Source organism: Saccopteryx bilineata, chromosome 11 (assembly GCF_036850765.1).
Source record: "Saccopteryx bilineata isolate mSacBil1 chromosome 11, mSacBil1_pri_phased_curated, whole genome shotgun sequence".
In the NCBI taxonomy this organism is placed as follows: domain Eukaryota; kingdom Metazoa; phylum Chordata; class Mammalia; order Chiroptera; family Emballonuridae; genus Saccopteryx; species Saccopteryx bilineata.
Window position 1 is genome coordinate 56,416,008 of NC_089500.1, and position 14,732 is coordinate 56,430,739.

The following is a 14,732-nucleotide window of genomic DNA, read 5'->3' on the forward strand; positions in this document are numbered from 1 at the left end:
TCCGTCTAGAACCTTATTTAGAACTAATGTGTTTGTTTTCACATTTTTCTTCAGTTGATCTACCCAGAATTTCAACCAACGTTTACAACTGTGTCCTAGTTAGAAATCTTAACTGCCTGGCTAAAGCTTGATTTAAAGGAACAGAATTCAGAAAATTCAACACCTTGCCGTTTTCTTTTTTTCCTTATTTTTGTTGTTGTTGGAACAAAGTTGAGACGATGTAATATACTGATCGAGATTCTCCTTGCTAGCCTAGCCTCAGTCTGGCTTTTTCTTCCCTCATGCATGCTGACCTGGGAATCTTCCTTTGCCATAGCTGCGATAATCGTGACTCAGCTTACAACACCTTACATTCGCATCGCCCCTGCCGCAGGCGACGACCAGCTGACAGGTCAGATGTTCAAGTATAGATGAGTCCATCTTGCCCATTTCCTGCTCATTTTCTCAGCTTTGTGTCCCCTCTACATTTCCTCCTTCGCTTCCGGCTTGTTGACAGTGTCCCAGGCTCTCGGTCCGGACCTGTGCCCGTGTTATATGAAGTGCTGTGCTTGGCCCCTTCTCTGTGCACATGTACATCCATGCATCAAGCACAACTCCACTGCATGCTTCCATTGTGTATGTGTCTGTTGGGATGTTCCTTTCTAGCCTAATGTTCTATAGAAATGAAATTTGCTGGACTTGCAATAGCAATGACATCAAACAGGATTTCAAACAAAAATTCATAAAGATACATTCAGTAATCCAAATTAAGCTAAAAAGGTGTTGTGATGTGAAGGTGAGAGATGTTTATTTTTCACCCTCTAGAATCTAGTTTGCACACACAGTTTAAGCAATACACGAGCCTGTCTGCCAGTGTTATGAATCAAAACCTCTCAGAGATGTTTGGGGTGATGCTGCTCAAGTAACGTTTCGTAGACATACAACTGGAGCAAAGCTGAGCGCATTCCTTTTAAATTGTTCCAAAGCAAAGCGTTTCTATAAAACCGTGGCACACCTCAGGTCCAACACACTGAAAAATTTAGGGAAGTTTTTAAAACATCAAATGTCTTAGAGAGAGTCATGGAGTTGAACTGTGTGCTTCTTTATTTCAAGAGAAAGCAGCTTGTCCATTCATGCTGTCTCTACAGGTGTATGGCTATCTGTATAAACTCATACAGAAAAAGAGTCCAGTAGGTTACTCCAGAACGCAGGTGAGTGGTCAGAAAACCCCAGGAGACAAACTTTTGTCCTGCGACAAAAGCAAACCATTGTCAAGATCTCTAACATAATTGCAAGGGCAGGACTCAAATTCTGGTTTCCAAAGGGTCACTGATGTCATAGTTCTGTGGCATGTAGTCGAAGCACAATTCTGAATAATAAGCGCACAACTGCCTTCCATAAAATTTCTAGTCCAGCAATTGTTTTGTATGTATGAAACTAAGAAATATACCTTGATATTTAAGGGAAAAAGTAAAGCTTAACTCATGTTAAAAAAAAAATTCATAAATGTTTAGGTTGTTCTGTGAGTTTATTGTTTTGGGAAGTATTGCAACTGAGACTCAGAAAAGTTACAGACTGACATTTCTAAGGTAAAGAAATGGAGCGTAATTTCACTTCCTTCCCGGCTGGACTCCTCTACATATTCTCAGCCCTCCGTTCCGGGCTTACAAGCTATCAGCTTATTATTAACAGTTCCCCTGCCCTTGCTTTCAAGTTTCTTTCCAGCATATTTCTATTACCGATTGAAGTTCTGCTTTTTACGGATTCTTTCTTATCCTGAACTTCTAAAGTGTTCTTCCCAGAAGAAGTACTTAAGGAGTAGTGTCTTTCTTACATAAGCCCTCCTCTTTAAAACCTTTATAGGACTGGCCTACAGTACTGTGTAGAGTTAGGAGTCGACCTGGCAGGTAACCTGGAGCCTTCAGCAAGCCTGAGCCCATTATGTGTAAGAGAGCACCAGTCTTGACAGTCATTAATACATAAGGGGTTGTCCTCACGATCATAGAATGAGTACTTTATGGCAGTGGTCCCCAACCTCCGGGCCACAGACTGGTACCGGTCCGTGGGCCATTTGGTACCGGTCCGCAGAGAAAGAATAAATAACTTACATTATTTCCGTTTTATTTATATTTAAGTCTGAACGATGTTTTATTTTTAAAAAATAACCAGATTCCCTCTGTTACATCCGTCTAAGATTCACTCTTGACGCTTGTCTCATAAGTTTGACAATTATGTTTAAAAATCCCACAGTTTTTACACCGGTCGCATAATTTTATTTTCTGCATTTATTCGTTCCACCCTAAAGGCCAGTCCGTGAAAATATTTTCTGACATTAAACCAGTCCGTGGCCCAAAAAAGATTGGGGACCACTGCTTTATGGGAAATACAGCTAAATAACCCCTTTTTCAGGCCTTGCCTGTAATCTTCTACCTTCAAATTAAGCATGCTGTTTATGAGACATGAAGTAAGTGAAACTTCTGACTGTGGCCTTCTCTCTGAAACTGTGTGACTCAGAAGATGCCTCATGAACCAGCCTGCTTCCTGTAGCTCTCAGAGCCAGTGTGCTGTTGTTTTAGACCTCGTTTGTGAAGGGCACATATGTAGCTGAGGTCTATGGCTGCCGTTCCTCTAAACTGACGTCCATTATTTTCTTTGATTTATTAGGAATTAAAATGAGAGAGCATTAGAATAAGCCTCCAAAACCAGTAAAAAAAAAAAAAAACTACTCTTGTTCTTTTTTAGGGGGTATTTACTACTGGGTTTTTTTTTGTTTGTTTGTTTTGTTTGTTTTTTTTTTTTGTATTTTTCTGAAGCTGGAAACGGGGAGAGACAGTCAGACAGACTCCCTCATGCGCCCGACCGGGATCCACCCGGCACGCCCACCAGGGGGCGAAGCTCTGTCCACCAGGGGGCGGTGCTCTGCCCTTCCGGGGCGTCGCTCTGTCACGACCAGAGCCACTCTAGCGCCTGGGGCAGAGGCCAAGGAGCCATCCCCAGCGCCCGGGCCATCCTTGCTCCAATGGAGCCTTGGCTGCGGGAGGGGAAGAGAGAGACAGAGAGGAAGGAGGGAGTGGGGGTGGAGAAGCAAATGGGTGCTTCCCCTATGTGCCCTGGCCGGGAATGGAACCCGGGTGCCCCGCACGCCAGGCCGATGCTCTACCGCTGAGCCAACCGGCCAGGGCCTTACTATTGGTTTTAATGATGGTTATCTTACCCAGATAAATTCAAACTCAAGTAATACTTCTTTTGCACTTTCCATTTGCATCAGCCATCACCTGTGATGCAGTAACACTGTCTTTTTAAATAGACTTATTTATGATTCATACTGCAAGCATGAGGCTTAATTCATTCAGTCCTCCATTTGACATTTATTGAGCACCTTCTGTGTGCCAGGTATAGATCTTCTAAATCTTATGAAGAGTTTTATTTTGCCTGACCAGGTGGTGGCACAGTGGATAGAGCTTTGAACTGGGATGTGGAGGACCCAGGTTCGAGACCACGAGGTCGCCAGCTTGAGCGTGGGCTCATCTGGTTTGAGCAAAAAACTCTCCAGCTTGGACCCAAGGTCACTGGCTTGAGCAAGGGGTTACTCGGTCTGCTGAAGGCCCGTGGTCAAAGCACAAGTGAGAAAGCAATCAATGAACAACTAAGGTGTCGCAAGGAAAAACTAATGACTGATGCTTCTCATCTCTCTCCATTCCTGTCTGTCTGACCCTATCTATCCCTCTCTCCGACTCTCTCTGTCCCTGTAAAAAAAAAAAAAAAAAAAAAAAGAGTTTTATTTTGTGGTTGCCCAGACTCCTAGAATTAGGCATCAGTAACATCAAAACCAACATGTGTACATTCTCTTACGAATGAAAAATTACTATCGTACTTGCCACTTAGCAGTTAAGAGAAGACAACAGTTTTGTAGCTAATGCAGTATAAAGGTATATATTTCAAAACCTTTCTCACTGTGTTGAGCACCTTAAAAATAGTCAGTGGGACAGGCCTAAATATTCAACACCTCTAACCCAATGAACAGTTGTAGTTTTGCTTACTAGATCAACACAGTCCCGTCCAGAACGGGACAAGAGATGCAGGAGGGATACATTCAGAAGGGTCTTCAGCGACTTTTGTATTTTGTTTTAAATGTGCTGACATCATGTTCCTACAAAGGCTATCTGGGGCTATACTTACACTAGAACACTTTGCTAAGACAGAAGAGCTGTCTGTAGTTCCTCTGGTGTCAGAATGCAGTACACGCCGGTTAGGTTTGCTTTGGGATCCTTGGGACCTCCCTTTTCTCTGTCTAACATCAAAGAAAACCAGCACCCTGGCGAGCTGACCTCGGCACAGGAGTGTGCTGGACACAACAGACAGAGTTTCTAAATATCGGCTGACTTAATTCACTGCATGAATGCACCCCAGACTGCAGAGTGCTTGTATGTTTGGGTAAGTAGTCCTTCATTGTCCTGGAGAGTGTTTCTTAGACTGTACTGCTCACAAAAATGAGGGGGTCAGGGGACGTTCCGATGCTCCAATGTCTCAGCCTTTTGTACAGTGCATTTCACCAATGAAATAAAAGTTGGGTTTGCATCTCATTTACATAATCGAACAACTTTCTTTGCCTTGTCGTTTGCTTTTCTGATGTTCTTGTTTAATAAAAAAAAATCAAATGCTTCTTTTTTTATCACTTTATATTCATTTTGAAATATCTCCTAATTTTTGTGAGCAGTATATTTTGTCCTCAGTCAACAGTAAGACCATATCATCACCCAATTCACACATGCACACATATACATTAACTAAGAAAAAGCTTTAGACGCTGGACTAGCAGTGCTATTCACTGGATAAATGCACTCTGATTTGTTTTATTTCATTCCATCTTATTCTAATTCATTTTTTAAAAAAATTCTAGCAACCAACTAAATTGATTCATTCCCACAGCTTTTAAAAAATGCTTTACTAAACCACTAGATTTAGGAGATGAAAGGGAACAAAATATATAATTGGAATGAGAGTCCTGTCTACCTCAAAAACGCTACTCTCAAGTGCATATAGAAAATTCTAGAAACTGAAAATGCTTCTAGTTTCTACTTTTATTCCTTTTTTTGTGATCAATTGCATATAATATGGAACAGCTTTGGGAGGAAAATTGAAAGCTGTCATGCTAGAAATAGCTCTTTAAGATTTTCCAGTTAGCCTGACCAGGCCATGGCGCAGTGGATAGGGCGTCAGACTGGGACACGGAGGACCCAGGTTTGAAACCCCGAGGTCACCAGCTTGAGCACAGGCTCATCTGGTTTGAGCAAAGCTCACCAACTTGAGCCCAAGGTTGCTGGCTCGAGCAAGGGGTCACTCAGTCTGCTAAAGCCCCCTGGTCAAGGCACATGTGAGAAAGCAATCAATGAACAACTAAGGAGCCACATCAAAGAATTAATGCTTCTCATCTCTCTCCCTTCCTGACTGTCTGCCCCTCTCTGTCCCTCTCTCTCTGTCTCTGTCACACACACACACACAAAAGATTTTCTAGTTAATTTTATAAATATGTCTAGGCTTTTTATTTTATATTAAGATAGTTATATCTATGAATGAATAACCTTGACAGCTCTGAGATGCTGTGGAGAATTATTTCCTTAAACAAAGTGAGAGTCTATTTTGGATAACCCACACATCTAATGTGATAAGATCTGCATCCTAGAGTATTTATAAACAAAGTGGCACCTGAGATTCAAGTACAAATCAGATCTACCAGAGCATGTAGACTTACTTGCTGGATATAATTATTACTTAAAAAGAAAATAGAAACTAGCCAACAATTATTCCCACATAAAGTTACAAGTTTTGAAAAAGAGACAAGTAACATATGTCTGTATTGTCAAACACAAACCCAACCAGATGTGAGTTAAAGTTGTGAAGAGATCTTATTCACGAACTGCTACCAGTAGATGAAGGTGCTGAACTCCATTCGGAGCTGGTTACCGAGCATTTTAACGAGAGACTGAAGAAGAAGGGAGAGAGACAAACAGGGTCTCCATAGAGTCAGGGACCCGGGAAATCACAGGGGGCTGGAAAGGTGTGTGACATCCATCAGAGTCTGAAAGTGGCACTTACTGAAAACAGGCTCCTGCCTTCCCGCAGGGTGCGAGGCGGGGGCCTGTTCGCTGGGACAGTCCGTCCGTAGAGCAGCCTGGAGTTTTCTCAGGCAGGGACTTTAAGAGAAACCAACACTGAGCTGTCACAAACTACGTCAATGTTTTAAGTTCTTATAGATCGAAGTTGAGGCCTCCCCGAGAAAGGGCTCAGAGGAGCCTGGCTGGAGTTTGCTCAAGGAGAGAATTTTTGTCACTTTTCGCTCCTTCCCTTGTAAAGAGCAGTGACTTATTTGATTATTGACATTTGTATAAGGAAGTGAGGATATCTGATCAACTTCTATACGTTGTCCTCAGGACACAAATGTTCTTTTGTATGAGAAAGGGCTTGGAAGAGACTGGCTAGTTTGATTGTGGAGAGAAGCTTTGTCAGTATATAGGCAAAGCTATCCTGAAAAAAAAAAATCCCAAGGAATTACTTTTTCTCCTTATTGAAGCCCTTGAAGCAAATACAGGGTTTTGTTGTTGTTGTTGTTGTCTTGTTTTGTTTTTTTTGTACTTTTCTGAAGTTCAAAATGGGGAGGCAGTCAGACAGACTCCCGCATGCGCCCCACCAGGATCCACCCGGCATGCCCACCAGGGGGCGATGCTCTGCCCATCCAGGGCGTTGTTCTGTTGCAACCAGAGCCATTCTAGTGCCTGAGGAGGAGGCCACGGAGCCATCCTCAGGGTCTGGGCCAACTTTGCGCCAATGGAGCCTTGGCTGCGGGAGGGGAAGAGAGAGACAGAGAGGAAGGAGAGGGGGAGGGGTGGAGAAGCAGATGGGTGCTTCTCCTGTGTGCCCTGGCCAGGAATTGAACCTGGGACTCCTGCACGCCAGGCCAACGCTCTACCACTGAGCCAACCGGCCAGGGCTATACAGTGTTTTTTATGAGTGTAAAATATACTGCTCATAAAAGTTAGGGGATATTTCAAAATGAATATGAAGCTATAAAATATCCCCTAATTTTTGTGAGCAGTATATTACACGTGAAAGTTGCTTCACAGAGGAAGGAAAGCAACTTCTGTGTTTGCAGAGACCCCTCCGTGTCCTGCTCCTCACACCACCTGGGAGAAACTGCCAACCACTTTTCAGCTGACCAGAGGAAGTGCCAAGGGCTAATATGCCATAGGCCCCAGAGGTCTGACATTCAGTTCAGTGAGGGGTTTGCATTTTATTTACTCCAGGCTTTGTGACTTGAGCCCCGGGGTCCTTCGACGTCAGCGTCAGTGTGAACGTGCCCTTTCTGCCCGCCCTCAGTGTCCCCTCCCTCTGCCTGGCCCGCAGGCCCCCAGCCTGACACCCCGTGCGGCCCTGGCAGCCAGTTCTCACTAACACGTAGCGCCTGCCACCTGGCCCTCCTCCACACAGCCTGCTCGTCTCCGGCCCCGAGAAACTCCATTATCCCCTCCCTGCTTGGCTCCTGTTCCCATACGTCCAGGCATTACCGGAGAAATGGTGGAAACAGGCAGATTCGTTCTACTAGGGAGGGATGCTCAGCCCCCACCCACCTTGGTGTTTTTCCTTGACCAGTGTCTGTCTCCTGCTTATGCAGTGGGGGAGCCCTGGCTTCTCCTGCACTCCAGATGCTGCCTCAGTCCTGTGGGCAGGAAGGGGTAATATTAGGAATAGCAAGGATTTCAAATCTTTATTCCACAAATGCTCAGTAACCAGTGGCCCTATCATATAGACCGTCAGAAGTGGAAATCCCGGCCCTGGCCGGTTGGCTCAGCGGTAGAGCGTTGGCCTAGCGTGCGGAGGACCCGGGTTTGATTCCTGGCCAGGGCACATAGGAGAAGCGCACATTTGCTTCTCCACCCCTCCGCTGCGCTTTCCTCTCTGTCTCTCTCTTCCCCTCCCGCAGCCAAGGCTCCATTGGAGCAAAGATGGCCCGGGCGCTGGGAATGGCTCTGTGGCCTCTGCCTCAGGCGCTAGAGTGGCTCTGGTTGCAACATGGCGACGCCCAGGATGGGCAGAGCGTCGCCCCATGGTGAGCGTGCCGGGTGGATCCCGGTCGGGCGCATGCGGGAGTCTGTCTGACTGTCTCTCCTTGTTTCCAGCTTCAGAAAAATGAAAAAAAAAAAAAAGAAGTGGAAATCCCGTAAAGTGACTGGTCCTGTGGTTCTCACACAGTGCTCTGTAGGCTCCATGGAAAAGCCTCAGGACTTTGGACAGGTTATTTTGCATCTTTGTACTTCAGTTTGCTCATCTGTAAAATGGGAATTAATATTTTTATACTCAAAAAATAGCGGTCAGGATTAATTAAATGAACAAACAAAGTATTTAGTAAACCCTCAATAAATGACAGCTAGTATTGTTTTCTTACCTTAACACATTTTTTAATTATGGGAAGAATACAAACTTTCATCTCTTCACTGACTCCTTAAGCACATGTTACCTGAGTGTCTGCTCTTTGCTAGACACTGTGCTAGGCTCTTGGATATCTTAGAAATACTGAGAAAGTGTACTGTGTTTCTACACTAACCTAATCCATGTTTAGAACCTTCCATAACTTTCTCTCTCTATATGTAAAAATATGCAAACATAAATATACAGGTTTTTTCACTGCCATCTATATACTAATTATGCAACTTATGTTTTTCACTTAATATGTCATGAATTCCCCTTCAAGCCAATATGTATCTAAAGCATTCATTTTCATAGTTGACTGTTGTTCCTCTGTGAAGTATTGTTGCAAAGTACCCGTGCCTCAATTCTGCAGGTTTACGTGGCGACACCAAGTCCAGATGAGTTTCAAAGAGTTTTATTAAAGGAGGAGCTTTATTAAATATGCCAGCCACATATAGCTGACATGGGGCATTCTAGAAGCCCAAATCATGTGCAAGCCAAAAATATCATATTTCAGGGGCTGTTTATATACCCTTGATCACACACAGGTGGGGGAGAGCATGACATCATGACACAAGCTGACAACATTTGTTTAGGGGATACACAGAAACATTAAGACTTTCAAGGTAACACAATTAAAGATGTTTACAAATCTTAGGGTTCATCTTCCCTCATTAGCGTAGAGGTATTTCACTCTCAAGATTCCAGGAAGGGGGAGTAACTAATATCAATGCAAAGTGGTATGGAAATTCTATCTCCCATTGAAAGAGAAGTTTCTCGGTTAACCTTTATTTTAGATGTCAAACTAAATGATCCATTGTTCCTGCAAGCTAGAAACTTCTACATTCTTCTCCCTCCCCTCCCCAAAGGAAGGACGGGACAGAAAAGCCTGACCTTTCCTCCTAGAATATCAGTATTAATTTTGCAGCTTTCTGGTATCTTACAACAGTATGTCTATATTATGATCTGTTTACCCAGTCTCTTGTTATATTGGACATTCAGATTTTCACCAGTGTTTTTCCTACTAACAAGATCAACGAACTGGAATAAACAGCCTCCTATATGTATCCTTTCTATTACACGTTTTATTTCTAAGTGATCCCCAAATATGAGTCAAAGGGCAAATTTGTTTTTTATATGGAACTGACCTGATGACACTGCCCACAAATTGTAGCAGTTCACCGTCCCCCTCTTGTCTGCCTGTCCCTGCCCCATAGCTCCCCCTGCCCCCTGTATGTATAACCGGATGTGTCTGGTATGGGGGAAAATGGTTTGCCAATGACTTTTCCTGAAGTCGAGGAGCTTCGCCTATGTTTATTAGCTATTTCCATTTCTTCTTTATCTGTTCACAGGTATTCCTGTCAATCACTCCTCTTTTGACTTTATCATTTTTTTTGCACAAAGACATTTTTATTTTTAGATAATCAAATATGTTCCCATTTTCTTCTTTTTTGCCAAGTTTTTATTTTTAAGATTTTATTTATTTATTTTAGAGAAGAGAGAGAGAAAGTGGGGGAAGCAGAAAGCATCAACTCCTATATGTCCCTTGACCAGGCATGTCCCGGATCTTCAGCTGGCGACCTCAGAGTTCCAGGTCGACTCTCTATCCACTGTGCCACCACAGGTCAGGCCCAAGGTTTTCAATTTGAGAATCTCTTCACATAGCTCAGATTTTCAGCCCTTGAATCCACCTAAAATTACCGTAGATGTGGTGTAGAGTATTGCTGGGAAGGGCTCTAGCATTTTCTTGAGAAACAACCAGTTAGGCCATTCTAATTCTTCAGTAAATAATCATTTCTCTGAAATACCATATTATCCTATGCAAGTTCTCACATTTAGGTGGGTGTAGTCCTCTTTGTCTCTTCCTATGCTGTTCTCCTAAGCTCTGACTATACTGACGCTGTGTAATACAACGAGAAATCTCTCTGAATTCTTTGTCAAAAAACCCCTCGCCACTGTGTTTCTATGTCTACTGACCAGTCACTACAGTGGTCTCCCACGACAGGCTCCCTGTCATCTCCCTAACTCTCCTGACCTCCCTCTGTCTCATTCCACGCCAGTCCCCCCCACCTGCCTCCTGTTCTTCGGATACATCGGCCGTGCTCCTGCCTCGTGTGGGGCAGTCTTCCCCAGGTGTCCAGTTGGTTGACTCCCCACCTCCTCCAGTCTTTGCTCAGTTCTCCCTTCTCACTGGAGTCTGCCTGGAGAATTCACCCTCCAGCAGTGCGGCCTGCCAGGGCACCTCCCCGCCCTCCCGACAGCCTGTCCCCTCACCTGCTGCTTCCCTTTGTGCAGCACTGTCACCAGCTGTGCTTGCTTGTGTCTGCTGCTGGCGTCCCCCCCCCCATAGTGTAAGCCTCCGAGGGCAGGAATCCTCACCTACTGTGTCCTGATCTAGCCAGGCATCAAGAAGGTGGCCCGGTGGGTGCCCACCTGGCAGTCAAGTCCCAAATATGCCCCTGAGATTCTCATTGGAATTTGTTAAATGTATACGCTTCATAACCATGGAACAGATGATAAATTTCTCCATCTTTTCCTATCTTGTCACAAGACTTCTAATACAAAGAGTTTTTACATAAGCCTGTCTTGTCAGGTCTCTCTTCAACATCTGTTCCAGGTTCAATGACATCCAGTCCCCTCACAGTCACCCCCCACCCCCAGCATAGACCACGGCAGCAGCTTTTAACTGGTCCCCTGCTCACTCTTCTGGCTCCCTGTTAATTCATTAGCCACAGAGCTGCTGGACTGACTTTTCTGAAACTGAAATCTGGTTCCGTCACTCCTGTTACAGCCCCACACTGGGCATAAACTCCAAACCTGCAGTCACAGCCGAAAGGGCCAGCACGGTTCTGTCACGCACACACTCAGTCCTCAGCCCGGGTTTATCTCCCGTTCAGTGCTGACTGTGGCGTTTCTCCAGAGCAGCACTCTGGGTCATGTGCTAGACATCTGTACGTGCTGTTACCGTGACTGCATCCTCCTCCCTCAGACTTCAGATTACCAGCCCCCTCTCAGTAGTCAGAAGCTAGCACAAAGCTCGTACTCTCGGAAAGGCCTCCCTAGACCACAATGCCTGAGGTGCAGTGGCCACGTCGGCTTTCCAGCCACGGTCTGGCCCGTCATTCTGCCACTTTATTGAGTCCCCCGATGACTTTCTGTCTCCCACCTACAACGTGGTCAGAGCAGGGCTTTGTCTGTCTTGTTCTCAGTGTAGCCCCTGAGGCAACCAGCAGGTATTCAAAACTATCAGCTGGTATTTACTGAAGCATGAATAGTTGATGATCTTTCTTATTAAATTTATTCTTAGGTATATTATAACTTTTATCACTCATGAGATTTAATTTTAATTGAATGGTTTCAGAGAGTGGCTAACCCACCCACACCGTGATCTGTGCTCCACTCCTACTCCCAGACCACGCCTGCCCACTTCTCTTCCTGCCCTAGTCAGACCTACCTGTGGATTCGGGAACTTGTTTGTGAGCTGTAAGCTGTGGCAGGGCTAAATGCAGTTAGGTGGTATCTGTCTTTCTGTGGACCGCACATTCTCGAAGGCTCTTCATCTGAAACAGGTCTTAGGCACAGTGAGGAGCTCAAACAACGGGTTCCAGTTGGAAGACGCTAGGATTGTCCACTGACCTTGAGCTCAGTCAGAGGGAGTAACAGTTGGAAGATACTAGGATTGTCCACTGACCTTGAGCTCAGTCAGAGGGAGGAACAGCACGTGCAGAGGTCCTGCAGTGGGAAGCAGCATGCCCAAGGATAAAGAACTGCATGAAGGCCATCGAGGCTAGACAGATGTGCAGGAAGCAGTCAGGCTGTGCAGACAGAGAGAGATGCCAACGGTAAGGACAGTAGTCTTGATCCCAGGAGCGGTGGGTGACAGCTGAGGTGTTTTCAAGAGGGGCAGGCGGGGTAAGTGTGCACTGTGTGCTCCAGCCACACTAGAAACATTGGAGGGGGGAAGAAAGAGGCCAGAAGACAGAAGTAAATTAAGAAATGGAAGATCATCCCCCAACCTAGAAAGACATTAACCAGTGAGTGCTTAAGAATAGAAGAACTAAATGCCAGGAAATTAATACAGTTGAAGTACTAGCCCCGGCTTATGGATCATCTACAGTCAGTATGGAAGAGCACCGGTAGGGAATTTAAGGGACACGGTCAACCATATCAAAGGGCACTTTGAGTACTTAAGAGATGGAATGGCTTCATTCAACCTCTTGCCCAAGATACCCATTTCATTTATTTTGAGAGCTATTTACTGGGGTATGCATATGAATCAAAACTGACTAAGAACACAGGAGACAAGGCTCAGCGACGCTGTTTGAATCAACAGGCACTGTGATGAAGTCTTCCCCACCAGTAGCTAGAGGTAGTTATACTTTCCTCCTTCAGTATTTCAGGGACTAGACTCATAGAGTATTGTATTAGAAATTGTTCATTGCGTCAGCTATGAAATGTGTATACAAGCATTTTTATTTAGTACACCAGGGGCCATATTTTACATATCTTCATACTTTACACAGCCTGCTACTCACCCCTTGGCATGTGAAAGGCACTCAGAAGCCAGCTATAATTTTTTAAGTAGAATGAATTCATTTATAAAAAAATAAAATTGTCTTAAAGGTGTGGACGAATTTTCATACCCCTTTTTAAAAAAATGACCCACAGGAGCTCCCAACTGTGATTGCCTTTAGGAAGAATGGGACAAGGGCCATATAGACCTCCGATGGTTAGCCTCCTGTCAGACATTTTAGGAAGTTCATACAGGTCAGTTCTGATAGAATGCAAGTCACATCCTTTCAGCCTTTGAAATACTTAGCTGTAGGGAGCTATGCTCTGTCCTGCTCCAAGAGTATTCATTGTTCCTACTTTAGAGGAAGGGTTCACTTGGTCATCCTGTACTTAAAGACCGTCTCATGTTCTTGAAGACCTTTATATGTAATCACCTGTGTTAAGAGATGAGAATTCAAAGACGTATTAACTTGTGCTTTTTGCTCTCAAGGAATTTACATTTCTCATCTTTGTCAAGATCAACATAAACAGTTCAATAAATGTTTTACTTCACCAAATTTACCTGTATCTTAAACTATTTGTAGTAAGTGTGTAATGAGCAAGTTAACATATATTCATTTGTACACTACAATACCATATGTATGCGATACCAGCACCATTTTCAGTGTTAGAAGCTTTGATTTGACTTTGTGAGAGAATTTTAGGTAAAAAATAAAGGGAACAAAATCCATTCTTCAGGCTTCCTTTTGAGTAATTATGGTCAAACTCTTCATTCAAGTTGATAATCAGTTTATTGGAAATAGTGGCTGAACTGTAACTACTGTTTTCCACTAAGTATCCTGCTTTTTTCTTTTCTTTTTTTTCAAATGCCATGTTATGTGTAAATGGAGAATCAACCATCGTTTGCCTCATCTTGGGCATTTCTTATTAAACAGTGAACAGGATAGCAGTGCTATATATTTTGGCTATGGAGGCTAATATAGAAAGGTAGTGTGAGGTTGGAATTTCTTATAAGGGTTGCTTGGGGAATCTAAAATTTCCTTTTCAACTAGAAAGAATGTAAAATGAGGGGAGATTTTTATTCTTCCTGCAACACCAGCTGAATGCATTTTAATGGGCTGTAGTGTCACTGGTGATTTATTGCCCTTTTTTTGTTCTTTTATGTGTTATATTTGTCATTTTGCTGTGGCAGTTTCATCTATAAAACAGTATAGTTACAAGAAAATGGCGAGAGGACGTAGGACTGCCACGGGAGAGTCTGTCCCTTCTTTCTTGCCATGTTTGGAAGGAAACACTGAGTCAAATGTCAAGCATTTTGTTTCAGAAATAATATGTTTTTAAAAAAATACATACTGCACTGAAATAACATTGTGTTCCATTTTTAATACATAAACTTTAGGATTGCTCTGTAAAAGCTTTTCAATATAAGACAATTTAATTTTTCAATGTTCTATGTTTTCTCTTATCAGCAGTGTGGTCCAGGAAAAATAAAGTTTTTACTATCACTATTTGCTTAAGGAATAGAGCTTCATGGCTTGAAAAGCGTGAATTGAAATCTTATATTTTAGGAAGTCTACCTCTTAATTTTGTAAGTAATCTGGTGCATTTTGCATATCCCAAAAGAATGCTAACACTAGTTTTGAGCTCAAAATAAACCAAGACTGTAGTAATGCAAAATACTGAGAAAAGAAAGTGCCTGTACTTAAAAAAAAATACTTTAAGATTTTTGCATAAAATAATTTATATTGCCTGACCAGACAATGGCACAGTGGTTAGAG

At 43.6% G+C, this 14,732-nt stretch overlaps 1 protein-coding gene across 5 annotated transcripts in view; it reads left to right on the forward strand.

The window, feature by feature from the left end:
- PTPRM (protein tyrosine phosphatase receptor type M) overlaps window positions 1–14,732 on the forward strand; it is an 899,870-nt gene that overhangs the window by 598,506 nt on the left and 286,632 nt on the right. For 3 of the 5 annotated variants that reach the window (XM_066246290.1, XM_066246286.1, XM_066246288.1), the window contains exon 14: window positions 317–391. The exons of the other annotated variants lie outside the window; for them this stretch is intronic. In XM_066246290.1, the coding sequence (XP_066102387.1) occupies window positions 317–391 (75 nt within the window). The remainder of the gene's footprint in view (window positions 1–316; window positions 392–14,732) is intronic. 5 annotated transcript variants of the gene reach the window in all.